We start from the raw sequence: 24,896 nt of genomic DNA on the forward strand, positions 1-24,896 counted from the left end.
CCATTTGTATTCCATGGGCAAAATGGCTTTACACAGAACTGACTTTGAAATGGGTTGTTAATGTCTGTTCAGCTTATCTCTGGTCCTCACATGCAGATATTCGTATGGCAGTAATGAGGAAGGAAGCTCACTAAAGGACCAACACTTACATTTTACATCAATTACTTCCTAGTATTTCCAGGACAATGTCACAACCAGGATGAAGGGACCTAATTAAGTTAGGATTTCAAGTTCTCGCCATGAGACTGAGAGTGATTTTACAACCCAGTCATTCCTTCTGACTTATGACCGGTTTATTATTTCTATCTTCGAATCAATAGTACTCCAGTCGGACTCCGCCATCCGCCGTCCTCCACCCTGGCACCAGCATCGACTTCCAGTTCCACTTCTGTTCTGCACTTCCAATCTACCAGAGTTGGGCAGAGATCCCTGATGCTAATCGCAGAACGATGTAAGTTTTGATTATAGGTAAAGATTGCAATTACATTCATTATACTAGCCAACCACAGCATCGTTACAAAACAATACATACAATGTACAGGTTTAGTGTAGCCATACTATAGTTACACTGTAACACTACAGCAAAAATGAGAGGGAACCAGGGAACAAAACAAATCGGTAAAACAAAGGTTTTTCAAACACAGAAAAATGTGCTCAAGGGCAAAACATATAGGATATAACTGACCTTTAATCGAGTATATTTTCTTTCTGCGAATATATGTAGTTTTAGCGGTACTGTCGCATCATTCCGACACCTAAATTCAAAATAATATCAGCTAAATATCCACCATTATGATTGTTTATGCAAATTCAACATCCTTGAGTCAGTCAAAGCTGGGCTGCAGACAAAATGCGTGGTGTTGATTATTCAAAACGGTGTTATAAGTAACGCTGGCGTTACCGCTGTCTTTTCAAATTGACGATATATCAATTTCAAGAATTATCACGTCATTACTTTATTTATACGGTTTAATAAATTGGTAAGCGTGGATCGTCACGGTACGGGGCATAAGCTCATGAGCTTGGGGTAATAAGTAGTCTGAGTGGTCTACCCTTTGTAAAAAAACTTGATTGAATGTTTTGATGGTCTGACCTACTGACAGACTAATCTGCTAATTTCACTGACTAAGTATCCAGTAGTAACCATACACAATTTAAATACAAATTGTTTAGACCATTTACTGGGAATGATACATGGCTAATTGAAGCGGATGAGGCCTATGCATTGGAGATTGACGATTGAAATCAATTCTGCAATTAGGCTAGTTAATCCGTCATTGGCCCGATTAATGCCAACTCAATTTTTAAGCTTACACGTGCGATCTGGGGCAATCAAGCGGTTCCAGGGGTAATCAAATAGGATCATGCAAAAGCTTGGCCACGTGGAAGAGTCATCGAGTCAGATAACGCTTCGAGTTACTCTTAAAGGACAACGTGAAACTTTTGTATGACGTCAAATTGGATTTTTGAGTGTGGCGTCGTGACGTCACGCGCACCTGCTCACCAAAAGTGGTGGCTTGAATATTTTGATGATGATAAAAACGCTTTTAGCAGTACTCTACAAATAATTTGTCTGGCTATTTCAGGATGAGCCCCAGCACGACTGTTCAACATTTGGTCTGTCGACCTTAAAATTGGAATACGTCACGTGATCCAATTCTCTTCAACGTCGGCCATAACCACAACCGGCGCACATCCGTGAAATTTCACGGATAAAATCTCTTCGATTTTAGGACTTGGACATCGACAAACGGATTTGGACACATCGATTAAAACCTCAAGATGGGAAGTAAGTATCTACCGAACCGATTCTGAATACGAAGCCGATTTATTCCTATTTCGTGCACTGTTCTGAGAGAGGGTCTGTCCCGATTTCGGTTGGATTTGTCCAAACTGCTTACGTGGCTTTCTGCTGTTTTGATTGTCAAAGTTTTTCGCCCACCAGCGCCCGAAAAAACTAACCGATCCCCCTCTTTTTACTTTCAGTCAAGTTTTTAGAATTCGTAAAGCCGTTCTGTGCGGTTTTACCAGAGATTTCAAAGCCAGAACGAAAGGTAAATTGATCTCAAGTTCCAACTTGTCTGTGAACGAAAACAGCTGTGCAATCTGTACACAATACACTATCTTATGCAGTGTGCAGTGTACATGGTTGGCCTTGTGTACACTTTGCCCTGTTGGCACATCTGGGCCTCAACCTTCTGGTAGCTTCCATCATGTCGACTGGTCTCAAATGGACTTGATTAATTTGAACTTTTTGCAACAAACATCAACATTTGAATATTTGAATATTTGTATCGAAAGTAAAAGAAGAAATTATCGGCCATTACATTAGCCTTCTTTGATTATGATTGGAATAGTCCGAATAGCCTGGTAAATGAAATGAAGACTCTTATCATTCAACTCTAAGCCAAGTGTAAAACTAAAAGTTTGGGTGTGGTTAACCCTTCATGATGACTGTGGTTCCCCAAGATGCTGGTCAACACTCCTGTTTTATAATAATTTGTTCATTTTCAGATTCAATTTAGAGAAAAAGTATTATGGACTGCCATCACCCTCTTCATCTTTTTAGTGTGCTGCCAGGTTAGTATCTTAGATTACTTGTGTAAGTCTCATAAGGAGATTGACCTGACTTTGTTTTCAGCTGATACATTATATTTCTGTGACACTTCATGACTTGGTGATTTATAGTCAAAAGAGTTGAACAAGTGTGTTGGGTTGTTAGATACATGTACACATACCAGTAACTGGAATATGCTGAAGCACATGTTTTATTTGAAATGAAATCTCTGTAATATGAATCATACGGTCTTTTTCTTTCTCCAGATTCCTCTGTTTGGTATCATGTCCTCCGACTCTGCAGATCCCTTCTACTGGATGAGGGTCATCTTGGCCTCAAACAGAGGTAAGTTCAATTGGGTGTTCGGTATCTGAAAATGGTCGGTCTTTAAGTATTTTCAAATACTGTCTGTGTAAATGCTCTCACAGAATGTGACCCTCAATGATTATTATGTTCTGTTATTTACAGGTACTCTCATGGAGTTGGGTATTTCACCCATCGTCACATCTGGCCTCATCATGCAGCTCTTGGCTGGTGCTAAAATCATTGAAGTTGGTGATACTCCAAAAGACAGAGCATTGTTCAACGGAGCACAGAAATGTACGTATCATATGTTCTTGTCATAATTTGTCGGCTCGGATTTCAGACAACCGATAACTACACATTTCAAAGTTGTTTTATTAAAGACATCACAGCCTATTACTCTTCTGGTGAATGGGTGTTTGGTTGGCGGGTGGTGAATTGGAGTAACTTCATTTGGTAGACAACAAATACAGAACACTGTCTGGCTTTATTCTAAATATCATGTTTGTCTCTTTCAGTGTTTGGTATGGTGATCACAGTTGGTCAGGCTATCGTCTACGTCATGACAGGAATGTATGGTGACCCAGCTGATATCGGTGCCGGTGTCTGTCTGCTTATCATTATTCAGGTAAACATAAAGAACATGAAAAACCACTGTATAGTGCATGTGTCTTATTGCCACCAAAAGAGGCGTTGTGTAAAATGGAGCTGGACACAAATAAATCTCAACTTTGACGGAAGACAACTGAGCTTTCTTGATTACCTGGTCGTGATCCAGCTGTGACAGTCCTGTTATGACATCTTTCTGACCGAGTTGTGTCATTTTGTTGTAGTTGTTTGTTGCTGGTTTGATTGTGCTGCTCCTCGATGAGTTGCTACAGAAAGGCTACGGTTTAGGATCTGGTATTTCCCTCTTCATCGCGACAAACATCTGCGAGACGATCGTCTGGAAGGCATTCTCTCCTGCTACCGTCAACACTGGAAGAGGTAAGCAGTGGCCGATATTTTGTCTTGGGCCTACTGGTGGATCTGGAATCCCGGACCAGACTGTGGGGGATACAGACCTAAGGACTGCTGAGCAATTCGTCACAACCACAAAACAACTTTTAATGAACAATAAGGAAAAGGTCAACTTGAGGCTCAATCAGATGCTGAGAAACTTTGTTAGTGTTGTGTCTACTGAATCCTTTATACAAAGAATCATTTTGATATCCTCTTGATTCAATGTGTGTAAATTGTATGTTTTCAGGTACTGAATTTGAGGGCGCCATCATTGCGCTGTTCCACTTGTTGGCCACACGTACAGACAAGGTCCGCGGTCTTAGGGAAGCTTTCTACCGACAGAACCTGCCCAACTTGATGAACCTGATGGCTACCATCTTCGTGTTTGCAATTGTCATATACTTCCAGGTGAGATTGGTGGGGAGAATGTTTGTGGATTGCAGTTTGCCATTGGCATTGTGGGGGCCCATGACATCTCATTCAAAGCAAAATGACCAAAGTTACCAAGTTGTGTCTCCTGAATCTTCATTCAAGAAGTACAATTGTTGTTATTTGCTCTTATTCTATCTTATTGGTTGAGAATCTCAGATTATGTCATAACATAACGCATTCAATGATCGATTTCTATTCTTTTCAGGGTTTCCGAGTGGATCTTCCTATCAAGTCGGCACGCTACAGGGGACAGTACAGCTCCTACCCAATCAAGCTGTTCTACACATCTAACATTCCCATCATTCTACAGAGTGCCCTCGTTTCCAACTTGTACGTTATTTCACAGATGCTTGCCGCGAAATTCAGTGGCAACATTTTTGTGAACTTGCTCGGAGTTTGGGCTGTAAGTATTTTCTTGGAAGTCCTCTATTGAAGCAACAGGAAGAAACCTTAGTAATTTGTGAAATATGGTGTGAACTGCAGGTTATAGTAGAGATTCCTTCATCCTTTGTTATCACCTGCTTGGTGGAAACACTCCAATCCACTCAAGCTAAGCAAGCAACAGCTCATATAGCCCGCCAGTAGGAGTCTAACCAGTACAGGAAGATAAGATAAAGAAATTTGCAATAGTTTTTGTAAACTAAAGATTGATTGATTGTGAACAGCAACACCAAGTTTTTCTGTGAGTATTCTACTGAAAGAACAGCAATCAGTTAAATCAACTGTTTGTTTTTCAGGATGTTGGTTCTGGTGGGCCAGCAAGATCATATCCTATTGGAGGATTGTGTTACTACTTATCACCGCCCGAGACGCTCGGTCACGTGGCAGAAGATCCCGTTCACGCTGTCCTCTACATCATCTTCATGTTGGGCTCTTGCGCTTTCTTCTCCAAGACGTGGATTGAGGTGTCAGGATCCAGTGCAAAGGATGTAAGTCACTTTGTTGTGCATTTTGTGTTTGTATCTGTAACAATAGGAGGCATTTGATCAGCTGTGAGACAGTCTTAAAATTCATATTTGTATCTCTTTGTGATGTAGGTTGCTTAGCAACGATTTTCCAATGTTCAGATACTAGTTATGATGGAGATCGTTAGCTGATCGATGTGTATGGTAGATGAAGTCTGACAGGTTTGAGCACAACATCGAGCAGTTGTTGATATTGCACCGTCTGCTAAGCCTGTTTAAGATAATCATAAGCAGACGTATGGTTGCTGTTGTTAGACAGTGTTCTATGTTTCAATGTTTTTTCCAGGTTGCTAAGCAACTGAAGGAACAGCAGATGGTGATGAGAGGACACCGAGAAAAGTCTATGATCCACGAGTTGAACCGATACATCCCAACTGCTGCTGCATTTGGTGGTCTCTGTATTGGAGCGTTGTCCGTTTTAGCTGATTTCTTGGGTAAGTCTTGTACTTTGACATCGTTTGGTTCACAAAATGTCTGACTTTGCCTCTTCTCTGAAATTCTCACTCGGAGGTTTTCGCCCTAACTCTATTCATGACTTGTCTTCAAATGTTACGCTGATCTGAAACGCTTTCACATCCATCTTTCAGGCGCCATTGGAAGTGGAACAGGTATTCTATTGGCCGTCACGATTATCTACCAATACTTCGAAATCTTCGTCAAGGAACAGAGTGAAATGGGAGGAATGAGCACGTTACTGTTCTAAGTGGACTTCAAGCAATAGACTTATTTTCTCAGAGACAATTTTATAAAGTATCTATTCAGATGACTTGTACATATTCTTATCCCCGCTATTCCCTGGAACATCGATACACTATGCTACAATGGACATCAGGTAGCATTCATAGTTTGTCATGGTCACATGTCTGGTTACTCAAGAGTGGAATATGATGTCAAAACAGGGATTAACAACCACTGTTGTGTTGTTCTCACTTCCTCACCTGCCTAGCTTCTACAGCCTGTACAGCACAGACTTCTGAATGTGACAGTTCTGTCATGTATTACTCAGCGAGGACGTTATGTTCTGAACATCTGTGTTGTCATAAGTTATGCTAATGTGATGGTTCTGTTCTTTTGCCTGATCAGCATTGGGTCACAGCCCACCTCTGCTCACTACTATTTATTCTCTTTTGTTTGAAGAAATCAGAGTTTTAGTTCAGTTTTATTTTGGATGATCTTCAATAGAGGGAGATTGCCAATGGTGTATTTGTCTCAAATGATGTTGTGGTAGGAAATTAAAATGACTGTGTGCTCTTGTAGTATTATACCCTAATGAAATGTTTGATTCAATCAAATTTGATAACAATGATAGTCAGTTCAAGTGATTTAATTTGCAGTAGTGATGTTATTGGTTTGGCATCTCGTGTGTTTTGGAACATGAAGTGCAGTTGGGTCAGTTTTGTTGGTGGTGGAGTTGAACTTGTCTGTAAGGCCAAAGGAGAAACTCTGTGTAGAGAAGACTTCATGGTTGTGCTTGTGTTGACAGTACACGTTGGTAGGTTGTATTTCACCTGTTCTTGACAATCACCCTGTATAGGATTTCATGCAATGGGGAGACAAAAGCAGGGCTAAGTTATGTTCCTTGTCTAGAAATTAAGCAGACGGCTTCAGTCAACTTGGTTACAAAGAGATGTCACTTGTGTATATTGCACAGTGGATGTTTTAGCTGTTGTCAACCGCCAAAGTTTTTAACCCTTGGAGGGCTGTAACATACATACATGTAGAACATGGTGTTCATCTTAGCCTATCCAAACATCTGGACAAAACGACATCGTTGAAAATCTTTGTCAACTTTTGCTGTATTTTCTCTGTGCTATTTCCATTCCTTGAAGGTTTAAGACAAAGCATTCATCCATGATATGACTTGGCCGAGTTTGATGTCCATTGGTGATGGGTTTACCTGCCGGCACTCAAACGAGTGTAACTGGCGTTGAAATCAACAAGTTTTAAGTTAAAAACATTTAGAACTTTTCAGAAGTCGTCAAAAATAAAAAATGGAAAAAGATAAAAACAATAAAGGCTTCTTTATAAAAAAACTGCAGTGTCTGTTTTTCTTTTGTTTGTTGGTATAATACTCAGTCACCATGCTTGAGCCTAGATTATGTTTCAGTAGAGTGGTACCTTGCACATTATAGATATGGACTTGTGTGCACTGTTTCGTGGAGCCAGAGACTGTCTCTCAGTACTTGAAGGAATCATGGAGCCAGAGACTGTCAGTACCTGAAGGACTGCAGGAGTACTACTGTGATGGTGATTCGAATCAATGTGCCGGTAACCAGACACAATCGTCTCTTCAGAATCTTTTGAATCCCCACAGTTGGTGGCACAGATCATTGTTGAGGTTGTGACAACACTTCACTCGTCCTCCTCCTGTGTTGGACAGGTTGTGACCTCGTCTGTGGTACCAGTTGTTACAGCCTCTCATCAGCTCATGGAAATGGGGCAGGTTGTAAGACCACTCGACTTCAGCAGTACAGGGAGGCTCGCACTGTCATCGAGGAGGTGGCCTGGAGGTTGGGGTGACATAGCACAGCACAGGATGTGACAGTCTCTCAACAGTTTGACAGGCTGCAACTATGTTTTTCTTTTTACATGACAGTAATCTGGCTCGTTGAACCAGACATGTGGCACAGCACAGGATGTGATTCTCTTTAAGTTGGACAGATTGCCTCAGTTTGTGATAGCTGAGCTCTGTACCTACCCACAACTGATAAATGAATCCTAACAACTGTTTGTATAAAATATTATGGACAATTTATTTCAAGAAAAAAAATATGCAAAAACCAACAAAGAATGTGACCAAAACGATCTAGCATCTTGAGAAACCAGGTAGCATGGTGCCTTTGGTTTTGTTCCATCTCCATGGATAAGTGTAGAAAGAAATGTAATAATCAGGTACAGCATGAATGAAACACAACAAGAGGTACAAAACAATTTGAAGAACCAGATCAATGACAGGAACTCAAGTATACTGTAGAGATAAAAAGAATGGTATTGCTCTGATCACAATCTCAAATGTCTATAGGCTTGTCAGTGTCTCCTATTTCATATATTTATCCTCATGTGCAGCGAGAATCTTTGCTGAGGACTTGGCATCGAAAAAGAGTGTGTTGATTTCCTCAATATCTTCTCGAGAAATATCTGATTTTCCATTGATCTTGGCGAGGAGTTTTGCTGGTGTCAGAAGCTGTACAGAATACCTGGAAAGAAGGAGGGATGACAATGTTAATAGAACCCGGAGATGCAAATGGGAACCAACTTTTAAACATAATTAGGCTAGAGGTGTTCTATGGTTATGAGACTGAATCTCAATCCCAGCCCTCACTTGTGACAATCCAAACAGACATTATCCTGTGATTGGCCAATCTTGACTAATCAGCATATCATTGCTTACCTTAGAGTTGAGTTCACACCAACGTCAGCCAGAGCTGCTAATGAATCTTCAGTCACACTAATCGACTCAGTCTGTGCTCGAATCTTAATAATCTGTGCCATCTCGTCCTTGGAATACGGCAGTGTTCTGATAATCATCACTCTGTCTAACAAATCAAGGGGCATTCCATGTGGTGACAAAATATCTTCTGTTCCTCTGAAATTAGTAAACATTGGATTCAAATTTTTAAGTAAGCAGTGAGCATTGGATCAGGCAGACATCTTTAGAAATGGGTAGGGAGAAATCTCATCCCATCAAACCACAGAGGCTGTTGGAGGAAGCTAGAAGAATAGAGGTTTTCAGCCACACACATCTGAATCTACTGCAGCAACTACTCCACAAATCTCACCTGATTAAGCATTTCCCTCTATTGGTGGCAAAGATAACTATAGGTGAGATGGAGGACTCTAATGCTCTGTGTAGGTATGTGAAGCATTCGATGTCCAACATGTGGACCTCATCAATGAACAACACTCCAGGCACCAGCTCAGCAATACCCTGGTCAATGTACTTGTTCACCACTTTGTTGATCTCCTTTCGTAATTTGTCTGCAAGAAGAATGAAGCAGAGTCAGTACCGTATTTTCCGGCGTATGACCCGCGGCTTTTTGCCCTCAAACAGGCCCAAAAAGTGGGGGTGCGGGTAATACAAAGGTGCGGGTCTTGCGTGGATTCTGAGAGGGATAAGCCCCAACCCCAAAGAAAAAAAAGGGGACCAAACTGGTTACTTGATAAGGATTTATGTCCATCGTTTTCGCATTGTTTTCAACCAATATTTCCGCCATGATCGCATAGTTTGTGATGTCTCCGCTAGGGAAAATAGTTACGGCCATGCTGGAATTGATCCACTTTGGTTAACAATTAAAAAAAACATGGCGGTTCTAGGATGTCAACATCAATGAATGGCTTACTATTTTTGGAGAATGCGGGTCTTGGAGCAGTGCGGGTCATAATCAGGTGCGGGTCTTGCGTGGCTTTAGGTAATGGTCAAAGGGGGTGCGGGTCATAGGGCAGTGCGGGGGATAATCCGGAAAATACGGTAATTGTCAGAAAGCAGTGAATGACATTGTCGAAATCAGGGGGGAAAAGGTCTGAGGAAAAGGTACATTCATGTGTTGAAGTCTCACCCACAAGCATGATCACCGAAAGTTAAGAGACCATCATTATCTTACCAGTAATCTCTGTCTTTTTTGGTTTCATAAGCTGTCCCATCATGGAGATGATATCTTGACCTCCCTGCGGCCGTGCATTAGCAATGTCTAAGTCATGAAGTGTGACATCTTGAATGACTTCTTTCTTCTTGTGGACATCTCCCTTGGGGAGCGGCACATACTCCTCAGCCTCCAGGTCAAACTCTGTGGCGTATGTGTCAGATCGACCTTGTCTCTGAAAGGTGACAAATACAATGTTGAGATATACAAATGGGTTCTTCACACAACAGCTGACTATTGAGAGGACTTATCCTTTCTCTGATACATATTATACATATTTTATTGTTGTGACCAAATCAACCACAGGGACAAATGTGCCAAGTCAGGCTTTCTCACCAAAACAAAACAGTTCATCCATGTTGTAGACTCACCTTGACTGCTCCACTGTTGGCCTCAATGTAGATGACATCTCCAACCTCCACCTTCTCCTTCTGTAAACTCTCATAGATGGAAGGATCCAGGCGAAGCTGCTTTGTTCCCTTGGCTGTCTTCAGGCCTATCACAACATGGCTTACTGTCTTACCATAACCTGAAACAAAGTCTCTTCCAGATAAATCAAGTCAACACTCATAGTTCATCAGCATCATTTAAAAAGTTGTTGTGAAAGTCAAGTCAAAGAGAAGTGGCCCAGCCTGGCCCAGTGATGAATGGTACAAGGATAAACATGACCATCTTCCTATTCCTGGTCAAACGTATAACTCAAACTTATAACAAGCCTCATCAACTGAGCTTTGCAGTACTGTACAGTGTTTATCTACCCACCTCCCATTGGGTTCTCCGTCTCAACAGGTGTCAACTCTGTCACCTCTCCTTCATACACCTCCTTAGTTTCCTTGATTCGCAGACCAATGGCACGGCGGAAATTCTCCATCAAAACCTCTGTCTTCTTGATCTCAGAAGAATACACCTCACTTCCAACCATCGGACAAAATGGAACTTTGCTCCCAAGTTCTTGTGCTATTGCCAGAGCTATGGCAGTCTGAAAGGTAGGAAATGATGATACAATAGGAAAGATCACATCAGAGATGAATGGAACTCACTGTACAAGGATTCGAAGCTTTGCTCTGTAACAATTCGCACTTGTGCTATAAATCAACTGTTGACTTTATATAGGAGCGAATTCAACATTGAAGTCCAGTTATAGGCTTGTTTATCATGTACCGCAGCCCTTTCATTCTTAACTTACTTTCCCAGTTCCTGGTGGACCTGCAAGGAGAACAGCCCGACCTGCCATTTTCTTGCTTTTGATAAGTTCGACAATAACACCAGCCGCCTGAAAAAGAAACACATTTTTGCTGAATTTCTACACTTTTCTTACAGGATCATTGCCGGGACACGGAGAATGCTGTGCCACAACGCTAAGACCAATAAAAACTGAATAAATGCAATCAGTTTGCCTTTGGCGATAAAGACACAACTTTAGGGACCTGGCGAAATCAGGGGAGTGTATGATTGTGTGTACAAAAATGAAGCCGGCATTCCACATACCTCACGAGCAAGTTCTTGGCCGACCAATCCAGCAGCAGATTGAATCGCTGCGCCAGTTTCATCCAACCCAAGTCCTTTAATATGACTGTGGGTAGCTATCCGCTGGGTTTTAGTGGTACTTTTTACTTCTTCGATCTTCATTTTGACTACTTTTTTCGAGAAATTTCTAAAAAATCCGAGTCAAAACTTGTCACGCTCGCGTTTTTCAGTATGCGCATGCGTATTTCAAGAATTGCGGTTGTTTCGCCCCTTGGCGTTTTCGCCCCCAGTCCTGTTGCTCCCGCTGCAATTTAATTCCTTAAGTGATTTATTTTCTTAAAATAGACCACAACAAACACTTTTCTTGTATAATTAGATACTGAGATAGTGAGTTATTAATGTTTTGTTGTGTAAAAACGTTAGTTTTGCCAGGTTTTCATGGTAACAGGCCGAAAAACAACATGGCGGCCAGAAATCAAAACAAGCACCTGCTGGCCTAGTTTCTTTATAAAATTCTACTTTCTCAACAACTGATTTTAATTTTACACCAGTAAACTATCTGGTCGGTAGATACATAATTCATTTTATGGAGCAACTGCAGAATAGCTGGGACACTCTGTGCTAAATGATAGGAATGTGTACATAATGTACAGAGGGACAGTGTACATAATGTATCTACATACAGAGTCAGAGCTACTACTGTCCCGGCTATTCTGCAGTTAGGCCATTTTCCTCACACGTCACTGGCACTGTCTGTGGTATTGACCTTTGATTGTCTTTTCTAGGATTCCTCAGTGGTGTTTTCCTGTGTGCACCATGAGTGACACAGAAAGTGAGCAAGAGTCCGATGGGAGGACGCCATCTCCGTCTGCAGACTATCAACCTGCAATCGCTGCCAAACCTCCAAAGGTTCTCCTGCAGGAAGAGAGTCAGTTTGAAGTCTCGGCCAGTCCAGCATTCCAGTGTCTTGATGATGTAAGTAAACACAACACGATATCTCCATCTGAGTTCAGCTTATATGACTTCAATATGAGGCACATCAGCTGAGCCATTTAAAACATTAGCCCAAGTTCAGTACAGAAGTGAGAAAGTAGTCAAGAGAAGACATTTCAAAATATCTACATAAATATACTTTATTTACAGTAATTTACATTATGTTGACAGTACATGTAATAAATACAACTTTTCAGTCATCTAATGTTACGTCTTCTCCATATCATGGATAGATGTCATGAATATCAGATGACAATTCTGTCTTAATAAGTGTTAGTGTTATGCTGGTTATATTGTTCCATAGATTCATCACAGATGGCACAGACGCATAGTCCATCCTTGTAATGAATACAAGTCAATGCAAGCAGAACACTAAGGCTCTACATTTTGCGCATCAATAACTTTTTGTTGATTTTTGAGAAAATTGGCTGGCCTCACTTTGATCTCTGTTTTCTTCAATGATGATTCATGACGCCACGGCTGCCACATGATACCGTCTTTACGGTGGCTCTTATAGACACCGCCCTCGTAATAAAGTCCATTCAAGTTAGCCACCATGCAGTTATGAAACCACCAACCACTGCTGTAGATCTCTGGACAACTTCGTCCATATCTGTCGTTGTCATTGTCTATAGTTGAGAACTGCTGGTTATTGTGTCGTAGGAAGCGGTTACCATAATGGAAGGCATTGCCAGCATCGCCAGAGTACTGCCCAACCTGAATCCGGTACTTGTCGTCCTCACCAAATAAGATAAACTGAAAACATAGAAGGCGATATGTTTTGAGTACTAAAATCAAGTTGATTTTATATTGCTTCACATTCTATTCCTGGCCAAAAATTTGTTAAATATAGGTAAATTTTTCAAAACTGTGAAATCGAATAGGGCCGAAAGATCAAGTCTTACCTTGGTGTATGAGGCATGTGCAGTTTCCCCGGCAAAGTCCCACAAGTCAAAGCGAACGGCATTGTTTCCTCTCAGGTTCAGGATGTACATCTTCTCAAGGCCCAGCCAGTATTCACCGGTCAGATCACCAAAACCATCCTGGAAAATATGGATGTTGAGGCTGAAGAGTGGCCAAGGCTTTCCTTAGTTAGTATTTCAGCGTGTGTCAGATCGTCCAGATGAGTTTCTAAACTACTGAATACTGTCTTTACGTCAGACTGTTGAGGTGATAGTGCAGGATGAAGTCTGTCCAATCCCTGGTCTGATCTTTGTGTAGCCAATCAGGCTTTCTGATTATTCTGCTGAATCATTGATGTCGATGATTAGCTCAAGGAATAAAAAAACAAAGCAAGTTAATTTACCTTATAGTCTGCCCATTTCCTGTCAAAGTTCTGCATGCCATCCTCCCTGCGCTGTAGGACCGTCCAGCCACCGCCATCAGTCTCCATATCACAGTACACATCAAACGTTGTGCCATTCACTCCAGGGTCAGGCTTGATCGCGTAGACACCGCTAATGTTCATACCAGCGTTGTACAGGACAGAGCAATCAGTGCCTACAGCTGGAAAGAAACATGGAAACTTGTTCACTTTGATTTTTTGGGGATGAATCTAAAGACAATAGTACAGCGTTACCACAGATAGCCTACCTTTATTTTTGAATGGGGTGTGACTTCAGACTCCCCTTTTCTTAAGTGATCTAAAAACCTTTGCTGAATGTCATACTCTTGACTTGATAAAGGCAAGGCATTCATTTCATGTAGATATCTATAAATGTGGTCTTACCCAGATTTTCAGCAGGTTCAGGTTGCTGTACTTTGATAACGTACTGAAAGTTCTGAAGGTCATGCTCGCTCACACCGTCCTTGTACATTGCAAAATACTCCTCCATAGATTTCAATTCTCCCTCAACTTGCACCATCTCAGCTTTTGCTTTTGATAATTTGGTGTCCAAGCTACAAAAAGAAATGAAAAAGTTGTTAACTCACCCACGATATGCCTGAGAGGAGCTTCTTCTGATATTGTGAGGACGATGTCTTTCTGTGGTATTTTGCCCATCACTATTGCCTCAATTCTCTGCATGCGCATCTTGGCGAGTGTTATTTTCTTCATGTAGGTGTTTAGTTCATTCTTTGCTCTATAGGTGGAAAGAAGACAGGTAACTTTGCTATTATCGCCATCATATGATGCAGAGTTGTATCACTTGGAGATCTGAATGGAACATTACACTTCTCAGCTATAAGTGTCATTGATTAAACAAACTGGATGTGACTTGTCCTATCCATGGAATGTAATGTGGCATGCCACTCAGTGACAATGTCAAGTTGAGTGGACATTGTCCATATTTGACAAGATGTTCCTAACAGCTTTGAGTTGGATGTGAAGCACCTTCTGAGCAACTGAGCAGGGGCTTTGTGAAAAAGGTCCCTGATTTTCTTGTTACAACTTTGAGAGAAGGGGGAGGGGCAATTTGGAACTAACCTATGAGACCTAATGTCACTCACCTCTGCGTAGCTGCTGCCACCTTTGCCTCAATCTGGCTGACATCGTTCTTCAGCGTGGAGTAACCATCGTTCAGCATCCTCGTGTGCGAGTCGACGTCTTTCACCTTGGTGTCGATATCTTTTACGTTTGTTTGCATATTGTTGATGTCATTGGTCAGCATCATGGTTTCTTCGTGATTGGCCTGGAAAGATCAACATGTGAAGGAAAAGTTATAGAGATTATTTCTGAAAGAAATGTGTCAGAGTTTGATGATGAGGTGAGCAAGATGGCAGACAGTTCGTTAAATTTTGGAGGAAAGGTATTGGGGGACCTGCAGCTGTGGAAGAACTTGGGAGCAAATGTCACAAATGAAAGAATCAACAGAACTTCATCTCATGACCGAAACAAACTAGAAGCCTTTCTTTCAACAATCAACATTCCAACGCTGCCTCATCAGCTGCCATGATCCTAATTACGACACGCTTCCAAATTATCAAAACAAGCATATCATTTTTTCTCTTAACTATAGTTTTGGAAAGTTTATATTACCGATATTGGGCTAATTTGATTTGTAATAGAAATGAAATTGTGTCACCTTGAAAATTTATCGACTTCTTGACACTTTTCAACTTAAGACACAAAAAGTTGTGAGAGAAATAGCATTGATAAAATCAGGAGCAATTATTTGAGAATGTTGGGTTATAAGGGCATAAGACACTGAAGAGAGCAGGTTAGGTTGATCCTCCATGGTAAGAGGTAAATGATGAAGTGTTTTGCCCAAGGTCACAAACATGAATAGAGACAAATGTTTAACTTACCATTGTGAGATTATATAACGTATTATGGAGAACCTGAAGCTGTTCTTGAATGACTTTAACCTTTGGAGAGTCAGCATCGATTGATCCCATCATCGAGTCCACGTCCAGCGGCAGTGGCATGCCTAGTGTGGCTGGTACCGTCAAGGTGAAGATATACGAACACGTTCCATCTCCGTGACAAACGGACCGATATTGATGTACGGCTGCCTGACGTTTTTCATCCTCGATGATATCAGTATCGCCTTTCTGTGGCTCTTTCGTGACCTCTGATGGCGCGGTTGTGGATCCATGAATGATGATCAAACAACTGAACAAAGTTAGAAAGAATCCCGATTTCATTTTGAGCAATGAAAATCTAATCAACAAAAGAAATTATAGCAATGTCCAATGCAAAAAGAGTGACAATTCCCTCTTTTTGACTTCTTGTGGAAAAAGCTTTCCTGCCCCTTTTTAGAAGTTGTGGTCCTTTCCAGTGGGTCTCCCTCAGAATGGTCTGACTTCCTGACTGCTTGGGTTTTGTTTGTTTCAATGCTGTCTTAGCCTTGACGTCACCTTTTTATACTCCCAGTTGCTCCAAGAGTGACCCAGTTGGAGGAAAGAAGAGAATTCTTTCCTATTTTGTGTAGGCAAGAAGTGACCCAGTTCATCTTTCCTCAAGTTCCAGTTAGCCCACCTGAGTTCTTTTACCTGGACGATATGAGAAGCAATTCAGATATTTGAAAAGAAAAATATCAATGTTTCCAGTTTCTGAATGATGGGTTCCAGTATCCTTGTACAAATAAAGCTTGTGGTTGACGGGACATTAGTCTATCAAATTGATGAACACAACCTTGTCCTGATGAGGCCAGTAAGGGGTTGACCTTATGTGGTCAAACATAGGAAAGGTTTCAGGGGTAGAATTCTCCCAAGTTCAAGCAGTTAGTGTGACTAACTTTTCGGTGATGAGTTCTGCGAAAGGTGATTTCTTTTCCACCTCTTGTGCACCTGTGGTAATGTGATTATCATCATCATCATCATCATCAACAACGCCTACTCATATCAAAATGAGTTTTTATCATTGTTTTGTTCATTAATGTGTGTTTTTTATCAATCAGAAAATAGGAATACAATCTACTGCGATGCGATTTTGAAATTGGAATATGGGCGCCAGTGCTCAAGTTACTTTTAGATGATGGTCCAACTGACATGAGCTGACAACCATCTTCACAAATATCTGCTGTTTTAAGAAGATAAAAGCCAGTTTACTGCAGCTAAAGTACCGGTGATAGGTACGAAGGTGGTTGAAAGGTTACTGACTTGGAGATCTAAACTAGTTTTTCCTTCCTCCCACTACTTGCACTTTGATCAGTTGCCAAGTGATTCATTGTTCTTCATGGCCAACTGGAACTTTTTCTAGGTTTTCTAAAAATTTTAAGTAGATTCTTCAGAGTGATCAGATTTCTTTCATTGCATTCTTTTGCAGAGAGAACTGTCATAATGTTTAACTTTTTCATCAGGTTTTCTGTATGTTTGAAGTTAGCATTGTTGTGATGAGTTGGCCATCTAAATATATCTGATGTGTGGCATCTTCTGATCTTGTAGTTTCTAGATTCATCTTTCGGCCTCATTCTCAACAATATCAAGCTTCCCTTGACTGACACTGACAGATTCTTCTGTTTGTTGATGAAATTCTTGAGTTCAGAGCCAAATTGTAGTGTCCGCACCAGAGGTTAACAAGTACTGCAGTTGCATTTATGAAGTTCTTGTGCTCAGACAGCTGTCTCCCGGCTTGAAATCTTTGAGATGTTTTGGTAGGAAAAAAGGGACGGAGAGACAGGAAAGTTTATTGAATGAATTTATGAAATTGTCTTGCGTCATAAGACAGTGTCATGGCCAATTACTCCACACAACATTGAGAAGAATTCTAACTATTTGCTTCACTGTGCGGAGATTGTTGACAGAGATTTTTCCCAGACTAATTGCTGCAGGTTTTGGCTTTGGATCAAGAAATATAATGACGAAGCGTGTAGCCTGCGTCAGGCTCCAGAAAAAACATCTCCCACTCATATCTGACGTTCTTTGTTCAAATACTTTCAATTGAAGACTTATATTTCATGACGCCCGGCCAGGTGAAATGATCCCACATACATGATATCAACTGGAATTCATCATAATGTTTCTAATCTGATCAAATGATCTTTCTCTGTAGTTGTTTCAAGAGGGGAAGATCACTGGAACTCGAGTGGCGATGCTCAAGGCAAAGTACACAGAACTTCATGAGACGTTAAAGAGGTGAGTACCCCCCCCCCCCTTAATTATATCAGACCAAAGTCTGTCAAAAAGAGAAAAAAAAAGGCATATTTCGTGGGTATTTGATCCTGTTGGAATTTCCTGAAGATTTTTTTGCAAGTGTTAAAACCAGTTAAGGTCAGAACTCTCTCAGGTTCTTGACCTTGATCTTAGACTCACTTTAGTCAGAGCCACCTCCACACTACACTGAACTGTCTTAATTGATCTAATTTAAAATTATGCCTTTCAATTTTCAAATGCCAGTGAAAAAGCACAATTGTTAAAATCAGTAGCCGCCAGCCAGTTATTAGGTGTCAAGTGGTTCAAGGTAGTGAATGCTTCTGTTCTGTTTACTGTGCTAGTTAGTGGCAATTAGTGGTTGATGACGTTACTTGCTGACTCAGCAGCAAACTCTATACTGAGCATTTTTTCTCTTCTGGCACTAAATTCTGTCTTTGTTGACTCTAGTAGAGTTGTGTTGGAAAAAATCTCGACATTTTAATGCTTTTTGCGTGGGAGTACTGATTGTTATGAGACAAGACTTGAGATAGAACATCCGGCTTAAAATACCTAGCTGATGCCTGATACTGAGATTGGCTGCAAGAGTTTTTGCTCTGGTTCGGGTCTCGGATTATGAATTTGCAAGCATGAATGAATGAGAGGGCAGTTTGAGTAAGAATCTTGTTGCTGTTTTGCGGGTGTTCTATACCACAGCTTCCACGTCATCCTGAGACATCTGGGTTTTCACTTGTCACGTCCCTCCTATTTTCCAGCACAAGAGACAATGAGACCCAGCTCCTCCAACAAGCAAAACAGTTCTCCTCCGAGATGGATGCCCAAAGAGGCGAGCTGGAAAAAGCTGATAACTTTCCTGACTCCTCCAATACTGAGGTCTCCAAACTTCGTGAACAACTCCTGAAACACAACAATGAGCTTGCCCAGTCTGAGGAGAGGCAGTACCAGTTAGAGTACACCATTGAATGGTATGTAGTCCTGTGGGTTGTTCTTTCAAGGAGTAGCTGGAGAGTTCCAAGATCTAAACACCAGGATTTCCAATAAAAAATGTTGTTAGTTGTTTCTTTTTGCAAGTCTAACAGTTTGATTAAGCCAGCATTTGCCACTGAGTCCACAACACTTTCTATTTTCAGCCTAAAAGAAGAGAAGAAACTTATCGACCGAGAATATTCACGCATGCCGAAAGCTGGGGTAAGTCTAAATAATGATCATGACTAGTAGCTGTGGCCCACTTGGAGGCAGACTCGAGCACAGTGGGTCCGCGTGGGTTTCATGGCACAAAGGATATGTAGGAAAGATACAGCATGGGCCAGCTTTTCCTCTGAAGGAGTACCTCTAGTCTTTGTTTAGGTTACCTAACCTCCTGCTAACCACAGTTCAGCTAACTCAGACCTCTTTCCTGCTACATGTAGGTCTATCAAAGCTGGAACGTTACTTGATCTGGGCTCTGAAAGTTAAGGCCCCAAAAGTGCATGTTTCTCTGCAGATTCCCTATAAACTATTCAAATGAATCACCAAACAATACAAAGGTATTGTATTCCTACTCCAGGTGTATTTGTGTGGGTGTCTGTTTTGACTGAAAACAGTAAGCCTATTCTTGAGAGCATTTAAAGAATTCTAATTTAGGTCTCAGTTAGTTCAAGACAATTAGTGCTGGTGCAGTCAAATGAATCTCCTTTTGTTCACAAAGTCTGAACCTACTTGTAATAAGGAAGAAAAAACGTTTTGTCTAGCTTGCAGTTACAAGTTCTTTTACTGACATTACAATGGTTAGGACGAAATCAACGTCACCTGATCTGAGTGAAATTATCAATTGTTGAACCTGCCAAGTATTTTTATGTTGAAGATTGTACAAAAAACCACTGAGCTGGCTGGTAACTGTCCTTGGAGATTCTCCAAACATTTTATCACTGTTGAAGTTGGAGGCATTGCTGACAAACCAGAAGCTTTCATCTACAAAAAAATGTATTTATTTTTTCAGGAGGTAGAGAAAAAAATTCAAGAGCTTCAGGTTGCCACTAACGATTTGAAAAAGGAGATCGCCCAGAGACAGCAGGAGGCGAAAAATCTGCGAGAGGATGTTGAGATTCGAAATCGGCAGGTTGCCAACGACAACAAGGAATATGAGAAAGAAGTGGAGGAAATGGAAAAGTTGAAGGTGAGATTGTTTATTGGATCGGAAAAATCCTGACTTCTCTCCCTGTGCAAAGTAACTGAGCACTGAGGTGTTATCAGCAAAACTCATTTTCAGTTGGTCGGAACAAAATCCTTTGAAAAGAGGCAGTGTGTATTAAAGTTATCGCAGTGATCAATACATGTCTTGAGATTAGAATTTTGGACCTAATTACCTCTAAATGTGACTTGCATTGTTTGCTCTTTCATTCTAGGGAGAATTAGTTGGTGTGAATTCCCTTCCAAACCAAATAGCGAAAGAAGCTGATAAACTACAGAGACAGAAAAAGTAAGTGATTATGATGATAAAGCTAGATCTGCGAGAGACTGTGGCACAATTTGTGAGTGGTGACTGGAATTACATGGATTGGTTGGGCTATCATTGATGTGAATAGGATGCTTATCGTGCGAGTGATCTGGCACACAGGTGTGCACCCTCTTGTTAACATGATATACTCCTATCCTGAACTCCTGTCTTGGTACTTCTTTCTAATGAAATGAATTATGAGTTGTTCTGTTTTTTCAGTGAAATTGATCGGCAGAGAAAGGTACTCGATATGCAGTTCAAAGACCTGACAGAACAGCTCAAGAATTTAGAGAGCCGGCGCCAGCTCTTGGACGGTGAGAAATGTGACACCGAGCGTGATCTTGATCGCACGAGAGCGACTGTTGAACACAAAGAACGAGAATTTGATGACCTCATGAAACTTTTCGAATTCGCCAAGGAGAGGGAGTCTGTTTTGATGGGCGACAGGGCCACACTTGATGTGAGTCTTCGCCACATCTTCATCGAGAAGAAAAATCTTCACGAGCTTCACTCGAGGAAAGTGAGGGAGAAAGACCGAGATGTGAGGAATCTGAAGAAGGCTGAGCTCCAACTGAGGGTGGCCACAGAAGCACTGGCACACACCAAGTCTGTACATGAAAAAGTCAAGGGTCAGGTGAGCAGACGTCATTTTCTTGTCAATATTTTGTGGGAGATACTTACCATTTTGAGGATATTCCTCCACGAAGCTCTTGAAAGATTTGAGCAATAATGAGTCATAAGCCTCTAAGAAAGACAAGAGAAACTTCGATTCTGTATGTTGCAGAGAGTTCGATGCTGCACAGGACATAGACCTGTTTGTTTGAACCAAGAAAACAAGAGGTTTACAAATGTGTGTTTTTATCGTAGGTCGACTCCCAGCCCAAGGATGATGGGACGTTGTTCGAGAAAAGAAAGGACCTCCAGAAAGAGGTGGATCAAACAAAGAGAGCATTGGCTCAACAGGTAAAACACTTCTTTCTTCATATCATTTGCAATCAGCAGGTCAGTTTTCCCAAAAGCCGTCTGCTAGCTCTCAACAGCTCCACTGCATTATTATGATCTCTTCTTCTTGTAGAACTCACTAACTGCAGTTGAGCAAGTAAAAGTTGAACAGAGTATAGCTGAAGAAGAGCGCCTCCTATACGAGCAGAGCGATCTTAGAATTGAGGTGGTCGAGTTGACGCGTCTGGCAGCCATCAAGGCAGATGAACGAGAACAGAAGGCACGAGATTTCATGAGGGCAGAGATGAGGTTCCATCGCGCGGTCGAGGATTTGAAAACAAAGAAGTTACAGATACAAGATCACCAGAAGAAATATCAAGAGATGTTGATGAAGTAAGTTTTAAGATTGTCTCTGTCAGGGATACCGTTGGGACTGATCAGTGCGGCCTCAACAGAGGAATGGTTTCATCATCCTTCTAACTTAAGGAAACTTCAGTGCTGCCGTCTTCTGGCTATGAAGTGAATGACAGAATATGTGTCTTTGGTAAGATAGTCATGTTGCCTGTTCTGTCTGTTCCAGGTTGAAGGAGTTTGCCAAGTTGTATGATGTCATCAAGAACGAGCGTAACAAGTGCGTCAACCTGATTCAGACGAGTACCCAGAAGGCCGCAGAGATGAGGGAGAAAATCAAGATCCTACAGAACGAGATTGAGATCCTTAGGACTGCTGTCACACAGAAAGAGAGGTAACATTTGCTTGTCTCAGAACTGTAGTTGCGGCCAGCAGAAAAGTCAATGTGTCTGATTGTCCCGCTGTAAAAAGACATGTTGTTTTCTATCAGCAACCTTGCAATCTTTGTTTTCTCCAGGCAACTCCAGAAACAGAGATTAAAACACGTCAACAGTATCGTCTTGAGAGACAGCTTACGAAATGAGGTGGCCAAACAACAAAGAATTGAGGAAGAAATGAAAGAGAAACGAGAACAGCTTCGAATGGACATCGCCAAGTTGAACTTGATGATCAACCAGGCTGAGGAACACATGGTGCAGCTGAGGAAGAGATATGAGACAGCCGTGCAGCACCGGAACGACCGCGGGATTCAGCTGATTGAGAGGAACGAGGAAGTGTGTATCTTCTATGAGAAAGTGAATATCCAGGGTAAGTGTCACATCGTCATCTCCATCCTGAAACCCGGGGCCAGACCATCGTGTCTTTTGACCCTGTCAAGTGTCGCACTCTAAAGGAAGAACACAGTCTGTTGGTGACACAGTCAATTTCCTGCACTTGATGTCGAAGACCAAGAGAGAGATCTGTCATATCTGCATCAGGTCAGGTGGGTGACCATAATCTGAACACTTGCTTCCGAAACTCCTCCTCAGGACTGTTGATGTCATTATTGAGTCAATAAAGAAACGAAATCAGCCCAATAGATTCACTCTTCCGTCTTATTCCAGACCAAATGATCAGAAATGGTGATGTTGAGATGCAGGCGCGTGAGGAGGAAATCCGCTTCCTGAGGATGCAAGTAGCAGAAGAAGACAGGAGCAAACACCTCTTGTGGAAACAACTGCCACAGAAACGTAACTTAGAGTCTGAGCTGGTGACGTTACAGATCCAGTTGTCGCAGTGTCAGGATCTCATGCTTGAACTTGAGAAGCAGTTGGAGAATCCTAATGATACGGAGCGTGTCCGCAACTTGAAGGGGAAAGACCCAGAGCCAGCGGAGATGCAGAAAAAGATCGAAGAGGTGGGTAGAATGAATTTGTGATGATCTTGATGATCTTATCCGTCTAAACCGTTGAAGTTAAGAGTTGTGACTTTCCAAGTCTCATTGGCCTCAAAAGCTTTCCATGGGAACCTGAATGTGACGTTGTCCCCATCTTACAAGATATCTCTTCTCTTGTAGCTTGAGGTGCGACTTGCGGAGAAGGAGGAACAGTTATTGGAGAAAGACCTGATCTTTGAGCAGGTGACCAGGCTGGCAGACAGAGTGAAGAAGAAATCGGACTCTGGGAAGGATGATACACTCAGTCTGGCCAAGAAGGTAAGTCAGACTTTGGGTTATGGATAACTTAAGAGAAGGCATAATCTGAGTTTAATGTATGGTTCACACTGGTGGGTGCAATGAAAGTGAAAGAGTGCAAGAGGTTTGAATGTCGTTAGGTCCTTTATTCTGATCCATGAATAATCTCTCTCACGCAGGTGAATGAATTACAAGCGCGGATCAAGGATGTGACCAGGAAGATGATGTCGTACGTCTCGGAGCTTTCCATGAAACAAGCGGAGGCGTTGAGACAACAACAAGAGGTGAAGGAGAAGGAAGCAGACATTGAGCAGGCGTACATCAGGATGGAGAAAGGAGAGCCACCTAGTGAGGAGATTGAGTTGGATTGGTTCAAGATGCTGCAGCGTGAGGAGAGACGAGCCAGAGAGATGGAACAGATGAGAATGGTAGGTTGAAGTTCTCGATTCCAGGATGTGACAAAATGCTGGAGTGTGAAAGTACGGAAAGGAAGTTCTGTCCCCAGGGACACTAGAGTCTTGAGTCTCATTAGAAAGACTGTGAAGAGCCAGGAATTTAACTTCTTTGAGCTGAAGTCTGAACATTTTGATGAAGCTTTGTGTTGTGATCAGATAAAGTACATGAAGATGACAATTCCTTTTTTTCTTCTCTTTCCAGACCGAAGAGGAGGAAGAGCAATACCTTATTGCCGGTGGTATAACGACAACGGCTGAACCACGACCGAACGCTTACATACCAGATGATGAGACTGAGCTGCCAATCCCACGGCCGTATGGTTCACATGCGCCATTCAAACCAACAGAAGCTGGATCCACCATGCGACATGTCAGGAAACCGATACCGAAACCTATTGAAATATAGACATTGAGGTTTGAGGGGGATTGTGGGAAGTTCTCCTCGAGGCCGTTTTAGTTGTTGATAGACATGGCTATACTCCATGCCTTTATGATACTATGCCTCATTGCATGGTTCAAGTCTGGAGAATTCAAGGCATGTTCCAGGTATCAAGTTCACGAGTTGATAATTTTGTATGATATGTTCCGTCCATTCTGTTTTTCAGATGTGATATTCCTTGAATCATTCCACAGTCAGTGGTGACCAACTAATATGGTCATTTTCCGTCCATGTTTACTACATGTAGTAGATTGACTCAGTTCATTAAATTCAAACCAGCGGACCCCATTTTTATGTTGATTTTAAAGTGAGGGTGGCTGTTTCGAGTTTCAATGTTGATTAATGTCTCTGTGATATAAGTAAGTAATTTTTTTTTTTGATATGCCAATTACATGATTTACAAATTGAAGTATAGAGGGTGGATCAATGTGAATTATACAGCCCATTTTTTGGCCTTCAAATATGTGGGGCAAGGACCCACTACCAGAGTTGGCAATATTCACATCACCACAGACATGAAAACTCGGCTCCATGCTTGATCCACCCTGAAGTGTTAATAAACCAAATCCTGTACAGCCTCCGAAATAGACAGATTTTTATTCAATTTCTTAAATAATAAACTGTATATAAATGAGGAATCGTGTCTCGTTTTGTTTGTAGAGTCCAGAGA

At 41.6% G+C, this 24,896-nt stretch overlaps 4 protein-coding genes across 5 annotated transcripts; 2 read left to right on the forward strand and 2 right to left on the reverse strand.

The window, feature by feature from the left end:
- The first annotated feature begins 1,653 nt into the window (after positions 1 to 1,653).
- LOC135490728 (protein transport protein Sec61 subunit alpha) lies at positions 1,654 to 7,013 on the forward strand. The gene is made up of 12 exons (XM_064776138.1): positions 1,654 to 1,789; positions 1,987 to 2,054; positions 2,515 to 2,580; positions 2,824 to 2,902; positions 3,026 to 3,157; positions 3,379 to 3,488; positions 3,694 to 3,847; positions 4,110 to 4,270; positions 4,500 to 4,697; positions 5,032 to 5,223; positions 5,546 to 5,693; positions 5,847 to 7,013. Exons 1-12 carry the CDS (start codon positions 1,783 to 1,785, stop codon positions 5,960 to 5,962), a joined length of 1,431 nt encoding a protein of 476 aa, XP_064632208.1. The 5' UTR covers positions 1,654 to 1,782; the 3' UTR covers positions 5,963 to 7,013.
- An 882-nt stretch (positions 7,014 to 7,895) lies between these two features.
- On the reverse strand, positions 7,896 to 11,590 carry LOC135490811 (ruvB-like 1). Its single transcript, XM_064776333.1, has 8 exons — positions 11,388 to 11,590; positions 11,086 to 11,172; positions 10,662 to 10,878; positions 10,271 to 10,428; positions 9,861 to 10,074; positions 9,039 to 9,237; positions 8,651 to 8,845; positions 7,896 to 8,456 (listed from the first exon to the last, which is right to left on the reverse strand). The coding sequence occupies exons 1-8, from the start codon at positions 11,526 to 11,528 to the stop codon at positions 8,297 to 8,299; spliced, it is 1,371 nt and encodes a 456-aa protein (XP_064632403.1). The 5' UTR covers positions 11,529 to 11,590; the 3' UTR covers positions 7,896 to 8,296.
- Positions 11,591 to 11,814: 224 nt separating this feature from the next.
- On the forward strand, positions 11,815 to 24,860 carry LOC135491318 (coiled-coil domain-containing protein 146-like). The gene is made up of 16 exons (XM_064777098.1): positions 11,815 to 11,928; positions 12,152 to 12,341; positions 17,794 to 17,876; positions 18,647 to 18,856; positions 19,022 to 19,079; positions 19,870 to 20,046; positions 20,276 to 20,349; positions 20,587 to 21,001; positions 21,235 to 21,330; positions 21,443 to 21,702; positions 21,890 to 22,054; positions 22,178 to 22,467; positions 22,764 to 23,056; positions 23,216 to 23,353; positions 23,512 to 23,760; positions 23,990 to 24,860. Exons 2-16 carry the CDS (start codon positions 12,183 to 12,185, stop codon positions 24,191 to 24,193), a joined length of 2,871 nt encoding a protein of 956 aa, XP_064633168.1. The 5' UTR covers positions 11,815 to 11,928; positions 12,152 to 12,182; the 3' UTR covers positions 24,194 to 24,860.
- LOC135490718 (angiopoietin-related protein 7-like) lies at positions 12,474 to 16,281 on the reverse strand. 2 transcript variants are annotated; one of them, XM_064776108.1, is made up of 6 exons: positions 15,606 to 16,281; positions 14,808 to 14,989; positions 14,089 to 14,258; positions 13,666 to 13,865; positions 13,265 to 13,402; positions 12,474 to 13,115 (listed from the first exon to the last, which is right to left on the reverse strand). In XM_064776108.1, exons 1-6 carry the CDS (start codon positions 15,942 to 15,944, stop codon positions 12,732 to 12,734), a joined length of 1,413 nt encoding a protein of 470 aa, XP_064632178.1. In that variant the 5' UTR covers positions 15,945 to 16,281; the 3' UTR covers positions 12,474 to 12,731. The 2 variants fall into 2 exon arrangements, with proteins under 2 accessions (XP_064632178.1, XP_064632179.1); XM_064776109.1 differs by lacking the exon at positions 14,089 to 14,258 and adding an exon at positions 14,292 to 14,440 and having other exon boundaries at positions 15,606 to 16,279.
- Positions 24,861 to 24,896: the final 36 nt, after the last annotated feature.

The sequence above is a fragment of the Lineus longissimus genome, chromosome 7 (assembly GCF_910592395.1).
Source record: "Lineus longissimus chromosome 7, tnLinLong1.2, whole genome shotgun sequence".
Lineage (NCBI taxonomy): Eukaryota > Metazoa > Nemertea > Pilidiophora > Heteronemertea > Lineidae > Lineus > Lineus longissimus.